The 22,387-nt window shown below is 37.2% G+C and overlaps 1 protein-coding gene across 1 annotated transcript in view; it reads right to left on the bottom strand.

Annotated features, from left to right (window-relative positions):
• LOC124855911 (brain-enriched guanylate kinase-associated protein) overlaps positions 1–22,387 on the bottom strand; it is a 44,640-nt gene that overhangs the window by 12,496 nt on the left and 9,757 nt on the right. The window contains exon 4 of the mRNA XM_047346061.1: positions 811–918. Within this exon, the coding sequence (XP_047202017.1) occupies positions 811–918 (108 nt within the window). The remainder of the gene's footprint in view (positions 1–810; positions 919–22,387) is intronic.

Here is a 22,387-nt window from a genome sequence, read left to right as displayed (position 1 = left end):
TTTTTATTTCAAATTTAAATGTTGTTGATGATCTGAAACATTTAAGTTTGACAAAAGAACTAAAAACAGAAACAATCTACAAAGAGGCAAATACTTTTTCCCATCCTTGTACATCTCTCTCTCTCTCTGTGTGTGTTTAATGGAGAACATTCTGAGCTCGCTCTCTGGAGAAAATGTCTGCCTAACTGCTGGCTCAGATGGATTGAGGGGAATTGGCAAAGAGCTATGTACCTCAGAAGTGCTAATAAGGGCCATAGAGAAGAGGAAAAAAAGACCCAACCTAACTTAGAAGCTCCACACAGAAAGCCAGTAAAATCACTTCAAAAAAAGTGAGGCACTAGATTGCCATGTGCCCTTGAGCTCAGAATCACGCATCCACGGCTCCTACTTCTCCCCACCCTGAGGAAGCTCATTGATTTCTGAGTAATCACCATAAAACACCCAGTGGCTTAAAGTTAATTCCTCTATCTGCTGCTGCACCTTGAAGCCCAAATATCCAGGATGTTGCAGAAATACAGTGGGTATGACTTAAAGCAAGAGTGCATCAATAGTGTGGGCTGCCAGTGTGATGGGAGGAAGCAGCTTTTTGAAGAGTTGTCATTTCTGCTTCCAAATCCAAATACTTTTTCTGGGGTCAACAAGGCAAAATTACTGACCAAGCAAAGAGAGCAAATATCCCAGGGCAGCACATCTGATAACTTGTGGCACTGTAGGTAAATGTCATTTATGCATGTTCCAGCAAGTCCAACCATTTAGAAACTCCGGAGCTGCTCAAATCTGTTTCTGAAATGATGCATGGAGCTTACTCACATTGTCCTCTCTGAGTTTGTTGATGGTGATCTTTGCCTCCATGAGGTGGTTGTTGAGAACAATGATTTCCCGGCTGAGTGCTCTCTTTTCCTCATCGTGGTGCTGAGACTGGAGCGTGAGATAAAGGACGGAAAAGGTACAGGAGAATAGAAGTTGGGAGACAAAAGAAGAAAAACTAAGAATGAGTCAGAGGAGATTATAGATGAAGGTTGAGTTGTGAAGAGTTAAAGGAAAGACATGAGATAATGAGAAGAATGAAGTCAAAGTTGGAGGAGAAAAAAGAGAGAGAAAGAAAGAAAAGTGTTGATAATGAGAGAAAGATAAGAGAGGCCAAGAAAAATGGAAGCAAGAAAGTCTTAAGTCAGTCTGAAAGTCGTGTTTTCAGCACGTCTTAATTAAAAGAAGATTACACTTGCCAGAGCTCATATCCTATCAATTACTCTGGGAGTACAAGAATAGGACACAGAGACAGGAGGAAGACAAGACAAAAATAAAACGGGGAGAAAGATAGAATGACAAATTAAACACTTATTCGCTTTATCAGCGATTATTGTCAAATAAATGGAAATTGACTCTACTGGAGTGACATTTGAGTTCTACTAACAGCAGAGTTTAATGATAGTAATGTCTGTTGCTTGACTCTGTTCATTTCTACAAAAAAAAAAAACTTATTTATTATTTGCTCTGCATTTTGCACCTGAAATTCCTTGATAAACTGTTTTATTGATGTGTCTTGGATGTCAGACCATACAGCCTTTGCTTAAACACTTGAAACCTTGAAATGAAGCATAGTCCAGCTTGCCACACTTTTACGCTACTGACATATAAAAAAGTATGTTTTTATGGTAGCCTTGTCATTTGTTTAGAAAACCCAAAACTGTTTTGGACGTCTCCGCAATTGTAATTTATACCCCTTGGCAACATTTAGTGCCATTTTGGCATGTAACAAGATCCTTGTGTGGAAATCGACTAATTTTGATGCAGCAGAAAATGGTTTTCATTTCATCACAAGACTACATTTTTACCCTTTCCCTTTATTCTGTTGAATATATCAAATATCCTTCTTTTCAGATTAGTAGCTTGATTGCCAGTTCAGTGTTCAGTTCAGTTTGTTGAGTAAATGTTTATCATTTGATATAAGTACAGTATAAGGGTAAAAACAAGATCACATCCATTTTGTACCTGCAAAAAGAGTCAAACTGCATTTTTACACTTCTGGCTGTGTTTGCTTACAGTAACATGTGGAGGGGTGGTCCCTATATTTGTACATATTCACAGAAAACCCAAAGACCAGGACTGTTTGTGAGATGCAGTTAATCAATATTTGCTTCCTGTTTGAAGATGGTAGGCAGTTTGCTGTAAGCAGTTTTTGCCCACCTATACTTAACACATACACCTTATTCCCAAAAGTATTTTCTTGACTGCCTTCACACACATATGAGCTTGAGTGACATCCCATTCCAAATCCACAGGATTTAATGTGATGTCAGTCCACCCTTTTCATGTGGAAAGCATTCCTGGAAATGCTTTGTTTGTGGGAATTTTTGACCATTAATTCAGAAGTGCCTTTATGAGGTCAGAAGGCCTGGCTCATAGTTTCTGCTCTAATTAACCACAATGGTGTTATCTGAGATTGAGGTAAAAACTCTGTGGAGGCTAATCAAGTTCTTCCACACCAAACTCACTCAAATATGTCTTTGAGGACCTTGCTCTATGCACTTGTGTACTTGTGAGAACATGATGAGGTCACCATCAAACTATTCTCACAAAGTTGGCAGCGTGAAATTGTTCCAAAAGTTATGATATTCTGAAGAATTAAGAGTTTCTTTCACTGGAACTAAGGGGCTGTTCCTGGAAAAACAACCCCACATTTGTGACTTTGGTGTTCATACCCACCAAAGATTGCAGATTGTCAGGTGAAGACATCTACTATATGAAGCAGAAAGAGTGTACTGTAAATGCTCACTGCGGCTAAACATGATGGGCATGATTCATTTGCTTTGTTAAAGACATGCTGTAATGGAGCAAATAGTATGCACAAGTGAAGTGCAAAATTTGGAGCTGGGGTTCAAAATCATTTTATAATGTAAGGATGTAATGATTGCGATCAAAGCCTAGTTCTGCATAGTTCTATATAATTGTGTATAATTAACATTTCATCTGCACAGAGCTAGAAAATGTTGATGTACAAACATTCATTCACATATGGAGCAGTCCTTTTAAATCGTGCCACAGAGCGACAGCTGATAAATGATTCTCTCACTTGGCCTCCTACCTTCTCTCGTCTAATCCCTCCATGGGTGTGATTGTTTTGAAATCAGAACAATTTTATTTGGTAGCAATTAATGTCAGCCCCAACAATAGAGTAGCACTGATATTCAAATCTAATCCTGTTACAGACTCATTAATCAGCACACCTTCTTACTCATCTGTTTCTCATTTGTTACCATTACTGTTCAAAAGCGGAGGACACTGTGAATTTCTTTTAAATCGCCAAATAATTTTTTTTTGGTAGTCTTGATTTACAAAATTTGTAGTATTTTACTCCATTAAGAAAATGTGTACACATATGTTTATGTTTAATATTGTGTTTTCCCTCATAACAGTTTCAAGCCTTTCCAAACAACTCGTTAGGATACAGAGGCGTATTTAGTCATTAACTCAAACAAATTTAATGTTAGCTTTTTGAGGTGTGTTTGGTGCCCACCTGCTGAATTTCCAATATTTACCCTGCTTTTACCTCTGTTTAGTCTTCACCTGCTCCTGAGGGAAATATCTGTTTAGCTGCTAATTGTGGCGGTGTGCTTACTACCCAGCTGCCAACTGTGTCTTTGTGCTGCATAACACTGTTCCTAAAAGGTTCATCAGGGGCCGTTTTATTGAGGCAGTTGAGTTAAACTGTGATTCAGGTGATTTGGATGGAAGTCAGGGGCTTTGAAAACACACCAAAAACACTACAAAAAAGAGAAAGCTGCTAGTCTCATCATTATTATGTACAGATTCATTTCTTGATCAATCCCTAGTACACAAGAGACTATATAAAATAATAATTATTGTACTTTTAAATCTGTATAATCAAATTCAGGTCTAATTAAACAAATGCCACACTTACTGACATTCCTGCAGCCAATCCCTTTTGCCAGAAGATAGCACTTAGGGAGGAATTAACAAAGCACAGCAATCTCCTTTTGCAACTGTTTTGCAAATGCTATTCAATGTATTTTTGCACCAGATTCACAAATCAGATTGCATGAAATACATGCAGATGCAAACACGTTCATCAAGCCCATCAGATGAAAGCAATGTGGACCTATTTTTGCATCAAGTCGCAGTTGTTCTCTCTTCATCTACAAACACAGCAGGTGCTGAAGTGATCAAAGAGATTATGAAAGCGCTTCACTTTTTGTTAATATTTTAATAAACACAGAACTCCAGATCCCGACCAGACAAGACTCTCCTCAAAACATTAAGTACTGCATCTGACTGAAAAATTCTTATCAGTGGCTTCTTAAATCAACAAGGGATGCTACTGATGAAAGAGAGAAAAACATTTATTGACTGGAGTTAAGAATGTATCAGATTATCAGATAAGTATTACATGTAGTCAAAAAAAACCATTTTGTACCCACAACCACCCCAACCGGCATAATTCTGGCAATTCCTCAGTGTGCTTCGCCTACATTGTACAGTTTAAGTTAAACTTGAACTGTTTTATTAACCAAAGGATGCGTTCTTTCTGCTTTGGCATCGCTGTCCTTTTTATTTGTAAATCCAGCAGCGTAGCAGGCTACTTTCTTCTCCTGCTTCACCTGCCCTTTTGGTCAAAATATTAATATTTTTATTTTCTTATTTATTGATTAATTCCCATAGGCCCTCCTCTGACACCTAATGAAAACATGTATTAGTAATGCTATTTAATCATATTTAGTATTATTCCTCTTCTCTTTAGCGTTAACAACAGCTGTCACTCAGCAATATTCCTATAATATTGGTAGAAACGCTACTGTGAGGAGATGTGATGAGGAGATGCATTCGTGCTGCTATTTATATATATTTAACCTTTTCTGGGGGGCAATGAAAATGCAGTTATTTATTTACCAGTTTTACAGGTTAGAATGTCACTAACAAATCATTATGTAGATTATATCACATTTCTGTCACAATTTCTCTTCTCAACTAATAATTTGGGTTTTTATGTTTTAATGAGCTATGATTTTATCAAATATGTTAACTTTTTTTCATTATTTCAAGACATTTATGATGACTCATTACTAGGAACTTGTTTAGAAAGCAGTGGGGGAATTTTAAACTTCTTGTCTTGTCTGTACATTGAATAAATTATGTTTGTTCTCTGAATCCATTTATATATTAAAGCGGCATTATCCAATTTTGTGAAAAACAAAACAACATACAAGTTTGAATGTTATGACCCTCTATCACTGGCTGATTGAGCACAAACTGCCTCTTAAATACATAACCAGAAAGTATGAGAATAATAAACAACGGTCTGGAGTTGGATTTTAATTATTTTGTCTGAAAAATAGAAATTGCTGTAAATAAGATGTGAATTTTTTTAAATAAAAAATTAGCTGCCTCACATTATATCTGATAGATTATAGTTCTGGATAGATAATGTATGTCTTGACCAATTAAATAGCTCCTGTCCCATGAAACTGTAAAATTAGCAAAAAAGATAACAAAAATCCTTATAATAAAGCCTGCAGAGGCTCTTAATGTCTCATTTTCTATAAAATAACTTCAGTTATGCAGCAATTTACTGAATAATATTTTTTTGCTTAATAAAAGGAGAAAAAAACAGGTGGTGCATTTTAAAATATTTTTTAGATTTTTAGATTATCATTCATAGCAGGTTTGTTTTATTTCAAAGATGCATTGTAAAAAAAGACGTCTGAAACACTCAAGGAAGAAGCTGCTTGAAGCAGCCAGAAGTAGTGGATTGTTAACCAACTGGGTTAGAAAGAGTTCAACAGGAAAAAACAGAACTACTAAGATTTTATATAGTCCCCATATAGCTGTTTGGTATATTGGTGAATTTTACAAGCGACCAGTTTAAGAGTAAATAATTATGTTAAGATGTACTGTAGTTAAATGTAGATTAATTGATAGCTAATTTCTTGCTCCTAGAAGTGAAAGATCAGATGAGACAATGAGGACAAAGAGAGAATAGACTGAGAAGAACAAAAGAAGAGGGAAAGAAGAAAATGTACATAAGTAATCACAAAACACAAACATAACTAGAAGAGGTTTAACCTAAAGTTTGGCGGTCAGTCAGCAGGGTCAATAGGCTTTATGTTTTCTCATGGTGGCATTAACACTATAGTAATATGTGTCAACAACTCATTTTCATTTTATCATCTGCAGTTCTTTGTTAAAGTTTGATGCACCTGTGCTGTTCTGAATGGACCATATTCACCTCCACTGTAAGTATAGAACATCCAGGCTGATTTATGTATTATTAGGGCCTTTAGTACAGTACACTAAAAGGTTGTAACAGAGTAATTGTGTAAAACTAAATACATTTGGTGGTCTAGCTCTCTAATTTACATATTTTGCTCATATGCGAGATTGAATATCTCAGTACTTCCCTATGATGAAAGGAGTCCTGCAGAGTGAAATTCTGATCACAATAAAATATTTAGTACATATAAATGGTGTGGTGTTCTGTATTATAGTTTTTCCTAGATCTGATTCAGTTGTATATTTCCATGCTTACTATTGGAAGTACTTCATAGTACATTGAACTGTAAAAGCTGGGTGAGATTCTTGCTGATATTCCGCCCTAGAATGCAGCTATAAGTGCCCTTTTTTGCCTTGAGCACCTGCCCCTTTGGTGATCTCTGCACGACACTGCTGTAGCATGATTACTGCCAGTCCCACCAGCTTTCACCAGCTGGTACTCCTTTCTGCACAATCAGCAGAATTAAAAAAGCTCTGGTGTTTGAGAATGCTAAGCTATTTACTCCAACTGTTATTGCCATAAATATGGGCAGGATTTCCCATAAATGCAGCATAACACATCATTTATATGTGTAGATAAACTATGCCAAGACAAAGAAAACTTTTTGTTTGGTAGAACCTTTAGGAGCAGATCTACCTCTGCATCTCAGTTCAGAGATAGAAAGACAGACAAATTCAGATGTAAATACATTCAAAACCTGCAAATACATATTAGACCATTAGTCCTTGTATAATCTCTCTAAATGCTCCAGAAATCTGGGTCCCCCTTATTCTATATTCTCTTCAAATCACCTGTGCAGTGATTTGAAGAGACATACAAACAGTCCAAATGGTTGAAGGTCATACAAACACAGGTAACTCTTACGTCAATGTGGCTTGCCTAATGTGATGCTGGATCCATTCTTGATTTAATAAAGTCAATCAGGTAGTTAGGATTCTGCCTTGAGATGTCCTTTTTGTAGAGCAAACCTGCCCTGGCACATGTAGGCAATCAGCTTCTCTATATGGTATGCATGAAATGCTGCAGCCGGACACAAGAAAAACCAAAAAAACCAAAACACAAAACAAAGTACTGCAAAGGTTTTAGGATCTAGGTCTGGGAACTGAGGTTGCTGAGGAAGAAGGTTGGATTTGTGTTTGGTGAACTATTTCTTTGTCGATTTGGCCCTATATTGTAGATCATTATTCTAATGAAAGGCACAATGATAACCTATTTTCAGTTGCTGCTGAGTCTAAGAAGGAACAAAGGACAGTCTTAACAGGCTTAAAATGATCTTATACTGTATTATGTGATGGGTGGCAGTGTGTACACTATTTACACTATCTCCTCCAGTAACACTGTGTTGAGAACACATGCTCTCACCAAGACTTTCTTATCAGTTGGCTCCAAACATAAAAGAGGATGCAACCTAGAAAAATGAATATGCAAATCTGGACAATCACGTCTAGAAGCAATTGACCCAGTAGATGAGAAGGGATGTGTTTTGTCACAACAATTTGCCAATTTAATGAATCAAAGCTATGCTTTTGTCTTTTGATTGAAGACGAATGCAAATTTCTTGCAATTACATAGAAACTTTGTAGATTCAAATCTTTAATGCTATATGTAACAGAAAAGTAAGGCTCGAGCATTTTTTGTGGTTGATTAGAGGGATTTGTTGACATAAAAGAACAAAAAAAAGTCTGTTTTCTAGGATACCCACAATTGTCTCACTTCTTCTGCTGCAGATTCTTTGCTGGGCAATGAATGAAGCCTTAGTCCCATGAGGTGCAATTACGGAGTGAGCTGGTTCAGAGAGGAGAGCCGAACACTCTATTCCATTTTAAACATGCTCTTATTTTAGAAGGAGGTGAGGAAAAAAACATGCAGATTTCTGACCTTGTTAAAGAGGATTTCAAATCAAAACACCAACAATACCCAATGGCCTGGATAAAGCAGATTTACAACACTGCAAATAGCAGTTTTCCAGAGCAAGCAGAACAAAGGCTTGAGTCGGTGGACATGATGAAGGAGGAAGAAAATCTTGTAATATAAAACACATTTATGTAAGGTCAGTTTTTGCATTCGGCACAGAAGAAAAACTTTGGATTAGATTCAGCCTTTTAAGAAATACGTTTTTGTCTTACAAAGATGTACACAGTAGCCAGCATTTTACAGTCTGTTTTCATTGCTCACCTACAATGCCTTACAGTATTGATACCACTTGAACCATTTCCAGTTTGCGATGTTACAACCACAAACTTTATGGCATTTTATTGGTATTTTATGTGATGCACCAACACAAAGTACCACACAATTGTGAAGTGGAAGGAAACCTGGTTTCCAAACTCTTTTGTACCAAAATCTGAAAAGTGGGTCTTGCATTTGTATTGAGCTACCTTCTGGTCAGTATATATTAGCAAAGTAGCTTAAATTCAGACTGTATGGGGAGTGTTTGTAAGCATTGATTTTTAGGTTTTGCCACAAGTTGTCAATTGGCTCTGGACACTGACCTAAATCCTGAGTGGGCCATTCTAGCAAGGCAAGGCAGCAGTCATTTGTTGAGAGATGAGGTGCACTTTGGACATGTCACCAGGTTTTGTGGCAGGTTTTAAACTGGGCAACACAGAGACATGCACACTCAAGTGTAACTCAATAATTAGGGGGGATGCCTGAGCACCCAGAGAGAACCACATATGCACAAGGAGAACATGCAAGCTCCATGTAGAAAGACCACAGGCTGGGATTCGATCAAAAAACGTCTTGCAAGGCAATAGTGCTGCCAACTGCATCCTTGCACAGCCCCAGATCCAGATAGTGAAGCTTTAATTTATGAGAAAATTAGTTTTGAATCTGAGTGCAATTTCAAATCTAGATTTTAGGTATTTTGAACGAAGTTGTGCTAAACACTTCAAAGAGACTAGCCCTGATCTTTGTTTCTGCAACCGCTAATGGTGCACTGCTGATGCACTGCAAAACATAGACCCAGACTCAGACATTCCTCACACTTACTGTATCCCTCCCTCCACACCAGGGCTACTTTTAACCACTTTTCACCCAAAATGTGACTAAAATCCAAAACAATGCTTTCTTCTTTTGGATTGCATGACTTCACTTATGACTTTTTGACAGGTTGACCTAACACATGCATAGATGCATGAAAAGTTACTGATTGAATTTTTAATGCAAATATTTCTCGACCCAGACTGTGACCGTATACTTTTAGTGTACCTAAGGATTTCACAGGGAAAAACCCAGTTGAATCCAATTTAGATTTAGCATCAAAATCTGCTGAAGAATGTAATACTTATAATAAAATTAGCTACTTTCAAATCTTTTATTGTTATGATTTGGGGTTGTTTGGTTTTTGGGTTTTTCTTGTATTTCTCTCACAGTTTTTGAATCATGCTTCTGTTTATTATTTTTCTGGTCATGTTTTAGTCTTGTTCATGTTTTGTCAAGTTTGGTTTTTGGTTCTGCTCATGCTTTAGTTTTTGTTTGTATTCAAGAGTCTCTGTTCTTGCTCCAGCCACGTTCTGTCTGTTAATTATCTTTATCCGGTTCACCTGCTCCAAACTAATCTGTCTCCTAGCTCCACCTGGTTTACTTTCCATATATACACTCCTGTTCAGTTGTTCATCGCGGAAACATTATTCAAATATTGCTCTTGTCCTGTAGTCACGCCACGCCTGTCTCGACCAGCCTGGCCAAGTCTGTTTTTTGCCTGTTATGCCTGCCTGTTCGTTGTTTTGTTCCTGCCTCTTTTTAGAGTGAGTTTTTGTTTTTTATTAAATTGTTTTTTTTTCACTTACCATCACGCTGCCTGCTCGTCTGCATTCTGGGGTTCTATCTTGCAAACCATAACATTTTATTGTGGATGGACAAGTTAGAAAATGACCTGCTTCCCAAAAGGCATTTTATGGTTTTAAAGTTCAATATTATATTTTAAAATTCCATATTGCTTAGTTTTTAAAAAGAAAATCTGAATGGGGTTTGATTTATTTGGGACGCTGTGACACTTATTTTGCAAATATCAAAACATTGTTCAACATATTTTGTTGTTCTGAGACATTCTTTACTCGTTAGTTATTATGCTACCCATTTATCCCCTGGAACTTAATTAGACTTATCCCGAACACTCAACCCCTTCTCACTAATCTCCCCGGTGGGAGCCTTTTGACTCGCTGTGCTGTTTATGTAAAGTAAGTTTGCAGACGATGGGAGGAGCGCTCTTTGTGCTCCTAGTCAGCTTTTGTTTGCTGAAAACTGTTGCTGAGCATGTGAAGGAGAAAGGGAAAAACATCTCCACTTGCCAGCAGAAAAATATGATGATTTTTTTACAGCGACTTTATTCGGTAATTTATCTAAAGTCACTCCAAATTCTGCACAAAGGTGTAATTTTAACATCAATTTATTTCATGGATGCAGATGTCTGTGTTCACTAGATTAGTGGCAGATGAATCGAAGCTCTGATTGGGATTATAACCTAGTGTTCTGCAGCTGTTTTTAAAATCTTTTATTTATGTTTTTTAGCAGCAGTTACAACCATTAAATCAATCTAAATTTATAGGAAAAGTGTAATTTTAACAGATGTTTAATAAATTTGGTGGATATTAAAAAGCATTGCACACACGTATGCAACAGAAGGAGAATGCGATGTTACTTTTAAACTTCAAATGTAGTGGTGCACTGGGTTCATGGCTGTTTTTATCTGTGCCAGAGATGGCGACTCAAGTTTGCAACTCCGACTGGAGTCGTGCTTTAGTCGCAAAAATAAGAGTCTCAACTTAGACTTGTGCCTTAAAGACTTCAGACTTGACTTGGACTTGGGGTCTGAAACTTAGTCGAGTCTTATCTCATGTACCAGTTTTTATCTCATGTCATGAAGAGTGAACAGAAAAAATCTAACTTATCTACAACATTCTGTTAAACTAGCTGCAATATTACAGAGACACAAATAAAAGCATTTCCTGTTCTGTTCATTCAGAAGTTCAGCACCTAATTATTTACTAACTACACTTTGTTTCATCCATTATGTTGTAATGTATACCTTAAATTTGAACATCTTTACTATTTAAACTTGATAAAAACAGTTTTTAATGCAGATTTAGAAAATGGTTTCCTAATATTATTCAAAATTCTCCAGCTCTGAGTGAGGAGAAGAAAATCTTTCAAACCAGATGTAGTGCAACATCTAATGAAGGAGTGGACAACATGAAAACAGGAATAAACAGTTGTTTACGTAGTCATACAAAACCAAAAAAGCACTGTGTTTTATTCATTCAGAAATGTAACATTAATATGTTTTAATCTCTTTCTGTTATTTTTGTTAGAGCGTTTTGGAGGCAGAGTTAGAGGTGACCTAGATGATAGGGATTTAAAGAGAAAGTGTTTATTTCAGTCATAAGAGACTTATGAACTGACTCTGACGTGGGGCAAAAGATTTGAGACTTGACTTGGACCTGCCCCTTAAAGACTTGAAATTTGACATGGACTTGGAAAACATGACTTGTAAACATCTCTGGCCTCGGTACAATAAATGCTGTAGAAAAAAAATTCAGCCATTAAAGAGGTTTTAACTATGATAACGGAAAAATAAGGGTATAAGTCATAGTGGGAGAGGCTGGGTGTTGGTAGGTTGGTTCTGTCATGAGTTGAATGATTTTGTTTTCAACAGTAAGTTTTTATTAAGTGTTTAGGGTTTTTGTGTTTTAGTTTCTGTTTCATTTCAGTCTCCTGGGTTCTGTGGTGCGCTGTGTTCTGTTTACTTCATGTTTTTACAGTAACACCTCTTCTTAAAATATTGTGTTACCTTTGGTCTTGTTGTATTTCTTTTCACTTTTGTCCTTAGTTATATTATGTTTAGTTATTGTTTACCTGATAATTTTCTTTACTAGTGATCTGCCATTTTTTTCATGCTTCCCTATACTGTAACTGTCCCAAACTGAGTTGTTTAGTCTTACCTGTTCACAATTCACGAATCACCTCCCCTGTATTCATGTTTCTGGTTCGTTCTCATTCTTTCCCAGATTGGGTAAAATCAGAACCATTTGCTTGGGTAAGTTTTTATCCTGTTTATTGTTATGTTGCTACATTCAGTGGAATGTGATGGAGGTAAATAATGGTCCACGAAAATTATTACAGTTCATGGAAAAGGTTCCTGAAGTGAAAACTTGGCTCGGGATGCACTGTACATTTAACCACAGATGGTACAATAAATTAAAAGTTTTATTGATATTGTGTTTATATTAAGGTTATAACACCGGCAAACCCAAACTGATGTTTTTCTAAAGTCCTCCAGAATCTCCAGGCACAAAGTTCAACCCATTCTTTCTATAATAATAACTCATATTCCTCATGACACTGGATAAGAACTGAGCCAATAAATGATCAATCTTCCCTTGTTTCTGATTGTCTGATTGTTCATGATGTAGTCCTCGTTATTGAATATCACACTTTTGTCTTCACAATAACTTTTCTTAACATAATTTATTTTATATATCAAATCCATCTTTCAGAAGAACTTGTTTACAGAATGCATGAGACTTGTATATTTATATTTGATATATATATTGGAATTTCAAAAGTAGAAAAAAGCTGGACAGGCACAGAGTTGCTGTAATTATTGGAAATCTTTAGCAGTTCTGCATTTTTGTCCTGTATGGTATATAACTCTGTGACCAAGCTACCGATTTCACAAGGGTTCGTTTTTTTGTATTGACTTTTGTAAAAGTAAGTAATTTGCAGCACAAACACAACCAAGTTCATATTATCTTCATTAGGATGGCAGCTAGTGAGGACAACTTCAGCTCAATGACCATAATTTCCATGAATTTTGACCAGTACAGTAAGAGATTGTGATGACTAAGAGAAACAATGACTTTCAGCACTGTGAACAGCTCCTTTACATCAAGCGCACGAGCTCTGCTGGCAGGATATTGTTTGTGTAAAAAATAAGTAGAAAGTAAACTAAAAAAAAAACAGTAATGTTTGTGCAATATTAAACATTTATGCCAGGAGTATTCATATTCCACTGTTTACAGAGTCTGTGTTCATTTGGAATCTTTCCACATTTTTTTAAGTGTGCTGAGTATATTTTGGACACGCCAGAGAGAAACCCTACCTGAATAACAAATTGCATGTAAATTTATGCATTCATAAACACTGACAGAAAAGAGGCTCCACATTTTATTTGAAATGACACAACAACAAACAACTAAGCACTTCGAAGCATTACGAAAACTATGTTTTAGCAAGTTGATTATTTTAAGCAGTGATTATTTATGTATTTTACTTACAACCAAATCACAGCCTGGAGCATTTTCTTAGAGTCATTGCTGCAGACATCTTGTCAATTCTTCTAGGTGTTCAATTGTTACTTTGCTTTTTATGATTTAGGTTTATTCTTTCATTTTTTTTTCAGTTGACTTTTACTTACAGTTCAGACCGATCCTATCAGATCTTTTAATAATATGTCAGATAGGATTTGAGCTGCCTTTGCCACTGAGTTTTTCTGGAACTGTCTTCTAAAAAGGCACATGTTCCCAACCTTAAAATGTCATTGCCTGACATGACATCAAAAGAAATGACAATCCCAATGAGGCCTGACTTTTAAAAATAAAAAATATCTCATAGTCTACCGTCGACTGGTATGAAGACTGATTTACCACACAAAGGACCTCAGCTCAACACACAATCCCTTTGAAAAGTCAAGGGTGTTCAAAATCATCTTCACATCACTAGATAACAATCATCTATGAGTACTTTAGGGATAAAAAAATAAAAGCAAGGTTCTGTAGGCTTACAGTCTACTCATGGATGACAAAGCAATAAAGATTACGCTGCAGGATTTTAAGTAAAAGGCTGCACTCTTTGACATAGAGCATTAGAAATAGCAACTTCTGTACAAATAATGTGTGAATTTTGTCTTGACAAAAGCGACAAAAGTCATAAGACTTTTTTTCAACCTTTAATGAGACTCATGATGTATTTTCTACAAATCCACTGAACCTAACTAACTAATTACCATGTCAGATTCAGTCACAATGCATGTTTATGTTTGCATTCTACACCAGATTAAATTACAGGTTCCTGCTAAATTTTACTTTGTTTTTCCTCCATACCCTGGACTTGTGTTCAGCATCACAAAATTTCTGACTTTCAGCATGTCACACAGTTCTGCATCGAAAGTAGGGAACCTGTGGACCTCCAAAACAACAGTGCTGGAACAGAACAGTACCACTTGTCATTTCCGTGACTTGTTAAAGACGGAATTGCTGTTTGAGCAGAAAAGCTGAGTACCCTCCAAATGGAGTATTAACGAAAATGTTTGTGCCTTGCCTTGTTTTCTACCTGAAACTACTCTGCAGGAGCTGATAAAAGTATTCAAACCCCCTTTGTGTTGTTTGTTTACATACTTGATCTATGGCAAGGGTCAAGACAGATGGTTCTGTTTAGTCTTAGAGAGATGGCTCCTCCGCCTTCTCCAGAGCACTCATATGAGATAACATGTGTGCCACACTGTGTAAGGTTCAATTTCTATTGCCAACATGTCTAAGAGAGAATTATAACAGGTTACACCTCGCCTCCCCAGTGAGTCTGGGTCCCATGAGAATCACTTTGAAAGCTGCTGAAGCTGTTATAAGGAGAACTTTTGCTTTGTCCAGTCAGACTGATTTGGCAGCACTCCTGAGCACCTGTCCAATGCTGTAAAAAATCCTTCTTTCTTGCAAGGTATTAATAGAGCTGATTCTGAGTGACAATAATCAATCTCTGTCTTTGGTAAAAAATTATTTTTCTACAACATGGAGGTAGGAAAACCATTGGAGCAGAAACAGGTCGGTTCTAAAGTTCTCCTTAGATAGAAAACCTTTTTAACCAATTTGAATAATAAACTAAATTTGTCTGCACTGTTTAATAATTAGGATCAATTGGAATGTATGTATCTGACTTAAAATTTGTTTAATTCGATTTAAATGACTTTGTAAAGTGCCTTGTGACAGCATGTGTTGTGAATTGACGCTATGGAAATAGACTGAATTGAATTGAATTCTGTGAAAATAAATGGCCTCCTCAATTCTTTTTTCTTTCCCCTCTCAAAATCAATATAGTGATTAGAATCAAAATTGGGCTATAAAACCCCTTTCATCAGCTTTTAGATACCAATAAACTCTTGACAAATGAATATTTAGAATTCTGCTTTCTCAACTTTTTCAAATCTTAAAAATTCAAACCCTCAGTCCTAAACTTCCCTGTTTTCGTCACGATTCTTAGGTGTTTAGGTTTGTCTTTTGGATGCATCTCGTTATTATTGTAAGGTCTTGCGTCTGATCATTATTGTTTATGTTCTCCAGGTGGTGTTTTATTATTTCATACCTTTAGATTTAGTTTCCTACTTACTTGTATACTGTTCATGGTGCATTTTAGTTTATGCTCTGTTACATCTGTAAGATTTTTCCTTTGGTTAGATTATTTCCATGCATCTCTGTTCAGCACATTCATGTTTTAGTTACCATTCCCTGCCACGGGCATCTTGTAATCAGTTTCATTCAGTCCACCTGTGCCGTGCCAATCAGTCTCCCTGTCTCACCTGTGCACTGCAGTATTTATGCTCTCTCCAGTCTCTGCCTCCCTGCTGGGTTGTACTGCTTTTGTCACAGATTCTATGCATGTTTTCACACCGGTTTCCATGCCTGCTTTGGTTTATGCTCTTTAAGTAATTGAGCTGCTCCTGCCTGCCTGTCTGCATTTGGGTCCATGCCACGAACCACAACTTGACAGTTTTAGTAGTAGGTTTTAGAGTAGAATTATCATTATTATCTTGCTTTCTTAAATTTGTTTGCAAATAGTTTTTTTAATCCATTAGCCTAATTAAATCTGTAGTGCAACCCAGATAGTAGTATAATAGTCAATACAATTTTTGATTACCAGCTGTTGTAGATTTTTCCTATATTCATTAATTGTCAAAATAAGTGTTCATTTCATTGTTGATCCTAAATAAATGTTAATCCTGGAAAATTATACATAAGTCTTCTTGCTTTATTTGTAATAAGAGTGTTCCATGTGAAAGTCAAGAATTTATCCTTTAGACTTTAGTTTATGTACACTACTGAGACTTACAGGAAATGAAAAGATTTAAGATTACAATATTAAATCAGATGAATAAAAAACATTTTTAACAGAAATGTGGGCTTAATGGAAAGTATGTTTAATATATGCTTACAGGTTGTTGCTGTGGTCCATTCTCAGGCTCCTGGTTTGATTTGTGTGCAGCTGAGATTAAGCAATATACTGTTCATTTTTACAGCAGGACCTTCTTGTTGTGCCAGCCTATGCATATTTGCTGGTAAAGTTATGCTACCTGCATATGTAACACTTTTAACTTTTTAGTCCCTGTTCAGGCCAACAAATGTTTAGGTCCTATTCCAGCTTGCAGGGGATGTTTTTTGTAGTGAGGCACACAAAACTCATGATTTTGGGCCCTGGCTGAATAAGTGAACCATTTATTTTCTTCTGGTGTACAGACACAAGGGCAGTGTTTTTTGTTTTTAAAAAGAAAGCTAAAGTTTGAATAATTTTATTATTGAATTATGTTTTAGCTATTTATAAAAACTGTGCCATCCTCTTATAGAATATGCTGGTTATGAATTTCATTGATTATTGTTTTTGATGACTTCAACAGCCTTGGGGAACTTTCCTGGAACCTTGTGAGACATTGTATTATTGATGAAGTTTAGTTGAGGTGTTGTAATCCAAAGCTTAAATTTCCACGCTAACTCATCATACGGAGTGTCTCCTGGTCCTACTTGTCACCTTCTGTTTGGATTTTCTCCTTTGTTGAGCAAAACCTCAGGAGGTCTGTGAAGTGAAATAAACTTTGAAAGCTGGACACCTCAACAACATCTCAGAAGAACCAAAACAGAAGAACAAGTGACAAGTGTGAATGTACAGGGGTTGGACAATGAAACTGAAACACCTGGTTTGAGACCACAATAATTTATTAGTATGGTGTAGGGCCTCCTTTTGCGGCCAATACAGCATCAATTCGTCTTGGGAATGACATATACAAGTCCTGCACAGTGGTCAGAGGGATTTTAAGCCATTCTTCTTGCAGGATAGTGGCCAGGTCACTACGTGATACTGGTGGAGGAAAACGTTTCCTGACTCGCTCCTCCAAAACACCCCAAAGTGGCTCAATAATATTTAGATCTGGTGACTGTGCAGGCCATGGGAGATGTTCAACTTCACTTTCATGTTCATCAAACCAATCTTTCACCAGTCTTGCTGTGTGTATTGGTGCATTGTCATCCTGATACATGGCACTGCCTTCAGGATACAATGTTTGAACCATTGGATGCACATGGTCCTCAAGAATGGTTCGGTAGTCCTTGGCAGTGACGCGCCCATCTAGCACAAGTATTGGGCCAAGGGAATGCCATGATATGGCAGCCCAAACCATCACTGATCCACCCCCATGCTTCACTCTGGGCATGCAACAGTCTGGGTGGTACGCTTCTTTGGGGCTTCTCCACACCGTGACTCTCTCGGATGTGGGGAAAACAGTAAAGGCGGACTCATCAGAGAACAATACATGTTTCACATTGTCCACAGCCCAAGATTTGCGCTCCTTGCACCATTGAAACCGACGTTTGGCATTGGCATGAGTGACCAAAGGTTTGGCTATAGCAGCCCGGCCGTGTATATTGACCTGTGGAGCTCCTGACGGACAGTTCTGGTGGAAACAGGAGAGTTGAGGTGCACATTTAATTCTGCAGTGATTTGGGCAGCCGTGGTTTTATGTATTTTGGATACAATCCTGGTTAGCACCCGAACATCCCTTTCAGACAGCTTCCTCTTGCATCCACAGTTAATCCTGTTGGATGTGATTCGTCCTTCTTGATGGTATGCTGACATTACCCAAGACTTGCTGTCTTGGTCACAGATGCTCCAGCAAGACGTGCACCAACAATTTGTCCTCTTTTGAACTCTGGTATGTCACCCATAATGTTGTGTGCATTTCAATATTTTGAGCAAAACTGTGCTCTTACCCTGCTAATTGAACCTTCACACTCTGCTCTTACTGGTGCAATGTGCAATCAATGAAGACTGGCTACCAGGCTGGTCCAGTTTAGCCATGAAACCTCCCACATTAAAATGACAGGTGTTTCAGTTTCATTGTCCAACCCCTGTATGCTCTCATGAAACTGTCTCTGTAGACAGTTTTATCAAACGTTCTAGTGAGATTGTTTAAATTCCCTACTTTTGTTTTCCTTAACATCGCCCGTTTGTCTGCTGCAGCATTCCTGAAACCCTTTTCTCTGTAAATGTTTCTTGAAAAGCGATTTTTCTGTGTCCCCTTCTCATCTACTATGGAACCTCCTGTGACTAGATCCAGCAAGCAACCTTCTTATCTGTCTGCTGTTAGATGAAACCATTGTCCCAGTTGAGTTTCAAAAGACTTATTCCTTCCAAACATCCAACCTATTGGACAAAAACCTGTTGCTTCCTCTCATTCTTCAGAACAACCCAGGCAGGTTCTAACGGTGACTGGCTAAAGCTCCTTCAACAGAGAGAGAAAGAGTGAAGATCTGGACGGCTATCCTCCCTGATGGCTGCGAGGCAGGGATCCAAAGCAAGCTGCCATCTCCACAGACATGTGGTGGGAAAAGTCTGAGTTACTCTCCAGAATTTCAATTTGATAAGAACAGATGAGGAAAAGAGATTCACACTTTTTCACTTCCCCTCTTAGATTAGAAGATAGCATCAACATAATCTTTTTTATACAAGTTTCATAACCTTGTTGAATAGTAAGATTGCTAAAATCAAATAAATTAATCTAGATATACAATACCAGTAAACAATTTAGACTCACCTTATCATTCAATGGTTTGTCTTTATTTTTATTCCTACCTCTGGAGACTGGATGACCACCTCATGAAGCTTATCGAGAGTAAGCCAAGAGTGCAAAGCAGTCATTAAAGCAAAGGGGAGAAAGTTTTAGAAATCTAAAATATGTTAGACTTATTTCACAATATTTTGTTTGCTACATAATTCTGTATATTTTGCTTCACAGCTTTGATATCTTCACTGTGCATCTACAATGTAGAAAGTTGTGAAAAAAACATAATGAAAAGCCATTGAATGACAAAGTGACCAAGGTAGTGTACATTGGTTTAATTATTTATAATTATCTCATGGTGATTTTTCTCACACTCTTTGGATGGCATTTCATAGCACTGAATAATAAATTAAACTCCTGTTTTTCAAAAAAATCTATAATAATATCTCACTGTTCAGTGAGAAGAAAAAATATTCATGTTAGATTGAGAAGTAATGGAATTAATTGATAAATATGTGATTGATAGAATAATTATACAGTTGTACAATTTATTGTCGTGTTCATATCCACCACAGGCCCAGGTAGCTTAAAACTGAGCGGGAGAAAGGCTGAGAAACGCTACATCTGCTCTGATCAGACAGCTGCTGCTGAAGAAAGCAGCATGGTTAGCCCTCACAGTTTCCTAACAAGGTTGCACAGCAGCTAAGCTAACTACTTTAGACATTGATTTTACGAAATCACGTAATTGCTGTGAGAGATGAGTGTGTTTCTGCTGCTGAACAGGTGAGCTGGAATTGATTGTAGTGGGCTTCTAATTTCTCAGACGCAGTGGAGAACGGAGAGCGCCGTTGCTCATAAATTCCCCAGAGAAGACCATAATTTATTGTTAGAGTATATCATTTATTACAATCTCTATTGTATAAAAACGTGAAGCACATGTGTTTATCCTGATTAGGTTTTTCTTTCTACCTCTGCAGTTTTAAAAATCCTCGTCTGCATTTTTTGTTTTTCGGAAGAGCCTTCGCAGATGAAAACGTTTATTGGGACATTGATTTATGTGTGAGCAGAATGGTGTAGCTTACGGGACAAGACAAGTATAAGACAGGTTTTTTTTTAATCTACAGAGCACATCTGTTTATGAAAAAGTTGGAGGACATTTTTGTGAGAAACTGTATTTTCATACAAAGTTTAGATGACTGGTAGTTGTTGCATCTCTCTGACTCACTTATTGAATTAAACATGAGTAATAGTTACGGAAAAGATAACTGAAAAAGGTACTGAAGACATCAGGCAGATACATTTAGCAGCAGAAGTGTACAGTTTAAAAACAAGTCATAGTTGGGGTCTTTCTCTGTGAAGTTTGCATCTTCTTCATGTGCAGATATAGGTTTTCTCCTATTTCCTCCCTGAGATCAGCCACATGGATATTAGGTTATAGGAGACTATGAAGTCTCCTTGGGTGTGACTGTGTTTATATTTATGGCTTTGTGTTGGCCCACAACAGACTGGTGATCTTTCTAGCATGTCCCCTGTTTCTTGCCCTTTGATGTCAATTGGCACCAGACCCCAAACAATGAACAGGGTTAAGAGGATACAGAAGGTTAACGAATGGAATGATGGTGTAGTTAATTGCAGGTTTAGGATTGATCTTAAGCTTAAATTTAGCAAAAATGGTATAATGCATGCATTTCCTTTCAGATTAAAAGCTTAATTATGTTTGCCTAGACTGTGATATGGGCAATGGAATAGGTTCTTCTTTACAGTAACTGTATTTACAGCCTTAATGGAGAATTAGGCCCCCGGCATTAAGGGACACGCGGTGTTTCTGACCAGTTTTAAAGTTAAATTAGTTTGCGTCTTTGTGTTCCCTTAATGTTCATCCATTCTTAATTCTTGCACGGGATTAGGTCTTTGTTTATCTAAGGTAGTCAACTGTTGATAGTTGGGATACACCCTGGAAACAGTTCTTCACAGGGTATCACATAACAGGACATTTAGAGGGACTAATTAAGCTAACATGCATGTTTTGTGGTCTGTGGGTGGAAGGCAGAGTACCCAGTGAAACCCACTCATGCACAGGAAGAAAAGTCCTCAAGGCAAACAACTGAAACTGCACCACCATGCAGCCCATCTAAAGATAAGACAACATTTGTCAAACATGGCAAAGGTGGGTGAAATGTTGGTGTTTTGAACAGTTCAGAAAAGAACATGAAAAGATTGTTCAACATGACCTTCAAATGAGAAGTCAATGTCTAGCAATCTTTTTTGACTGATATTTCACTTAAAAGACATAAATGGGCATTTTTCTTTGTATTTTAATGCAGTCTTAGATGATTTGATTCATGAGCCTTACAAATAACCAAATAAACTATGTGACTAATCTGAGCTTCTTGAAATAAAAGACAAAGCTATTATACCTTAAAAACCTTTTAACTTAAAGCATTTTATCAGGAAAGCAGTGAATGTCCAGTCATCAGTAGATCTACATATGAATATTTTATCACTAACTGAATACAGGAAGTCACATGTTTTATTTCTCTGGCGGTTTTAACCATAATAAATTTTAAACTGTGCCAGATGACACATTGCAAATTGATGTTGCTTTGTCTTTAAAACTATGAGGTGTAATAAGAGGGCACTGAAAAAACTCTCGATATAGTAAAATGGATCCACATTAACCCTAAAAAAAAAATCATTCCAATCTCCTGCTTCCATAAAGATTTATGAAACTGGGTGTGAAGATTTAACCTCAAGGCCCACAAAAATGCATTTGGACCCATAAATAAAATGCTACAGCAGGGGTGACTAAGTCCTGTCCTGCAGTACTCCCATCCTGCTTTTAGACGCAACCCTGCTCCAAAACACCTGAATCAATTGGGTCAATCCCTCATCAGCATGAGGACTCAGGACTGGACCCGGCCACCCCCTGCGCTGCAGGAGGTGGCCCCTTTGGATTAAAGGTACAATACAGACCAAACGTTTGGACACACCTTCTCATTCAAAGAGTTGTCTTTATTTTCATGACTATGAATATTGTAGCTTCACACTGAAGGCATCAAAACTATGAATTAACTCATGTGGAATTATATACTGAACAAAAAAGTGTGAAACAACTGAAAATATGTCTTATATTCTAGGTTCTTCAAAGTAGCCACCTTTTGCTTTGATTACTGCTCTGCACACTCTTGGCATTCTGTTGATGAGCTTCAAGAGGTAGTCACCTGAAATGGTTTTCCAACAGTCTTGAAGGAGTTCCCAGAGATGCTTAGCACTTGTTGGCC

The sequence above is a fragment of the Girardinichthys multiradiatus genome, chromosome 19, assembly GCF_021462225.1.
Source record: "Girardinichthys multiradiatus isolate DD_20200921_A chromosome 19, DD_fGirMul_XY1, whole genome shotgun sequence".
In the NCBI taxonomy this organism is placed as follows: domain Eukaryota; kingdom Metazoa; phylum Chordata; class Actinopteri; order Cyprinodontiformes; family Goodeidae; genus Girardinichthys; species Girardinichthys multiradiatus.
Note: the sequence above shows the minus strand (reverse complement) of the source record. Positions and strands in the feature narration are given on the sequence as shown.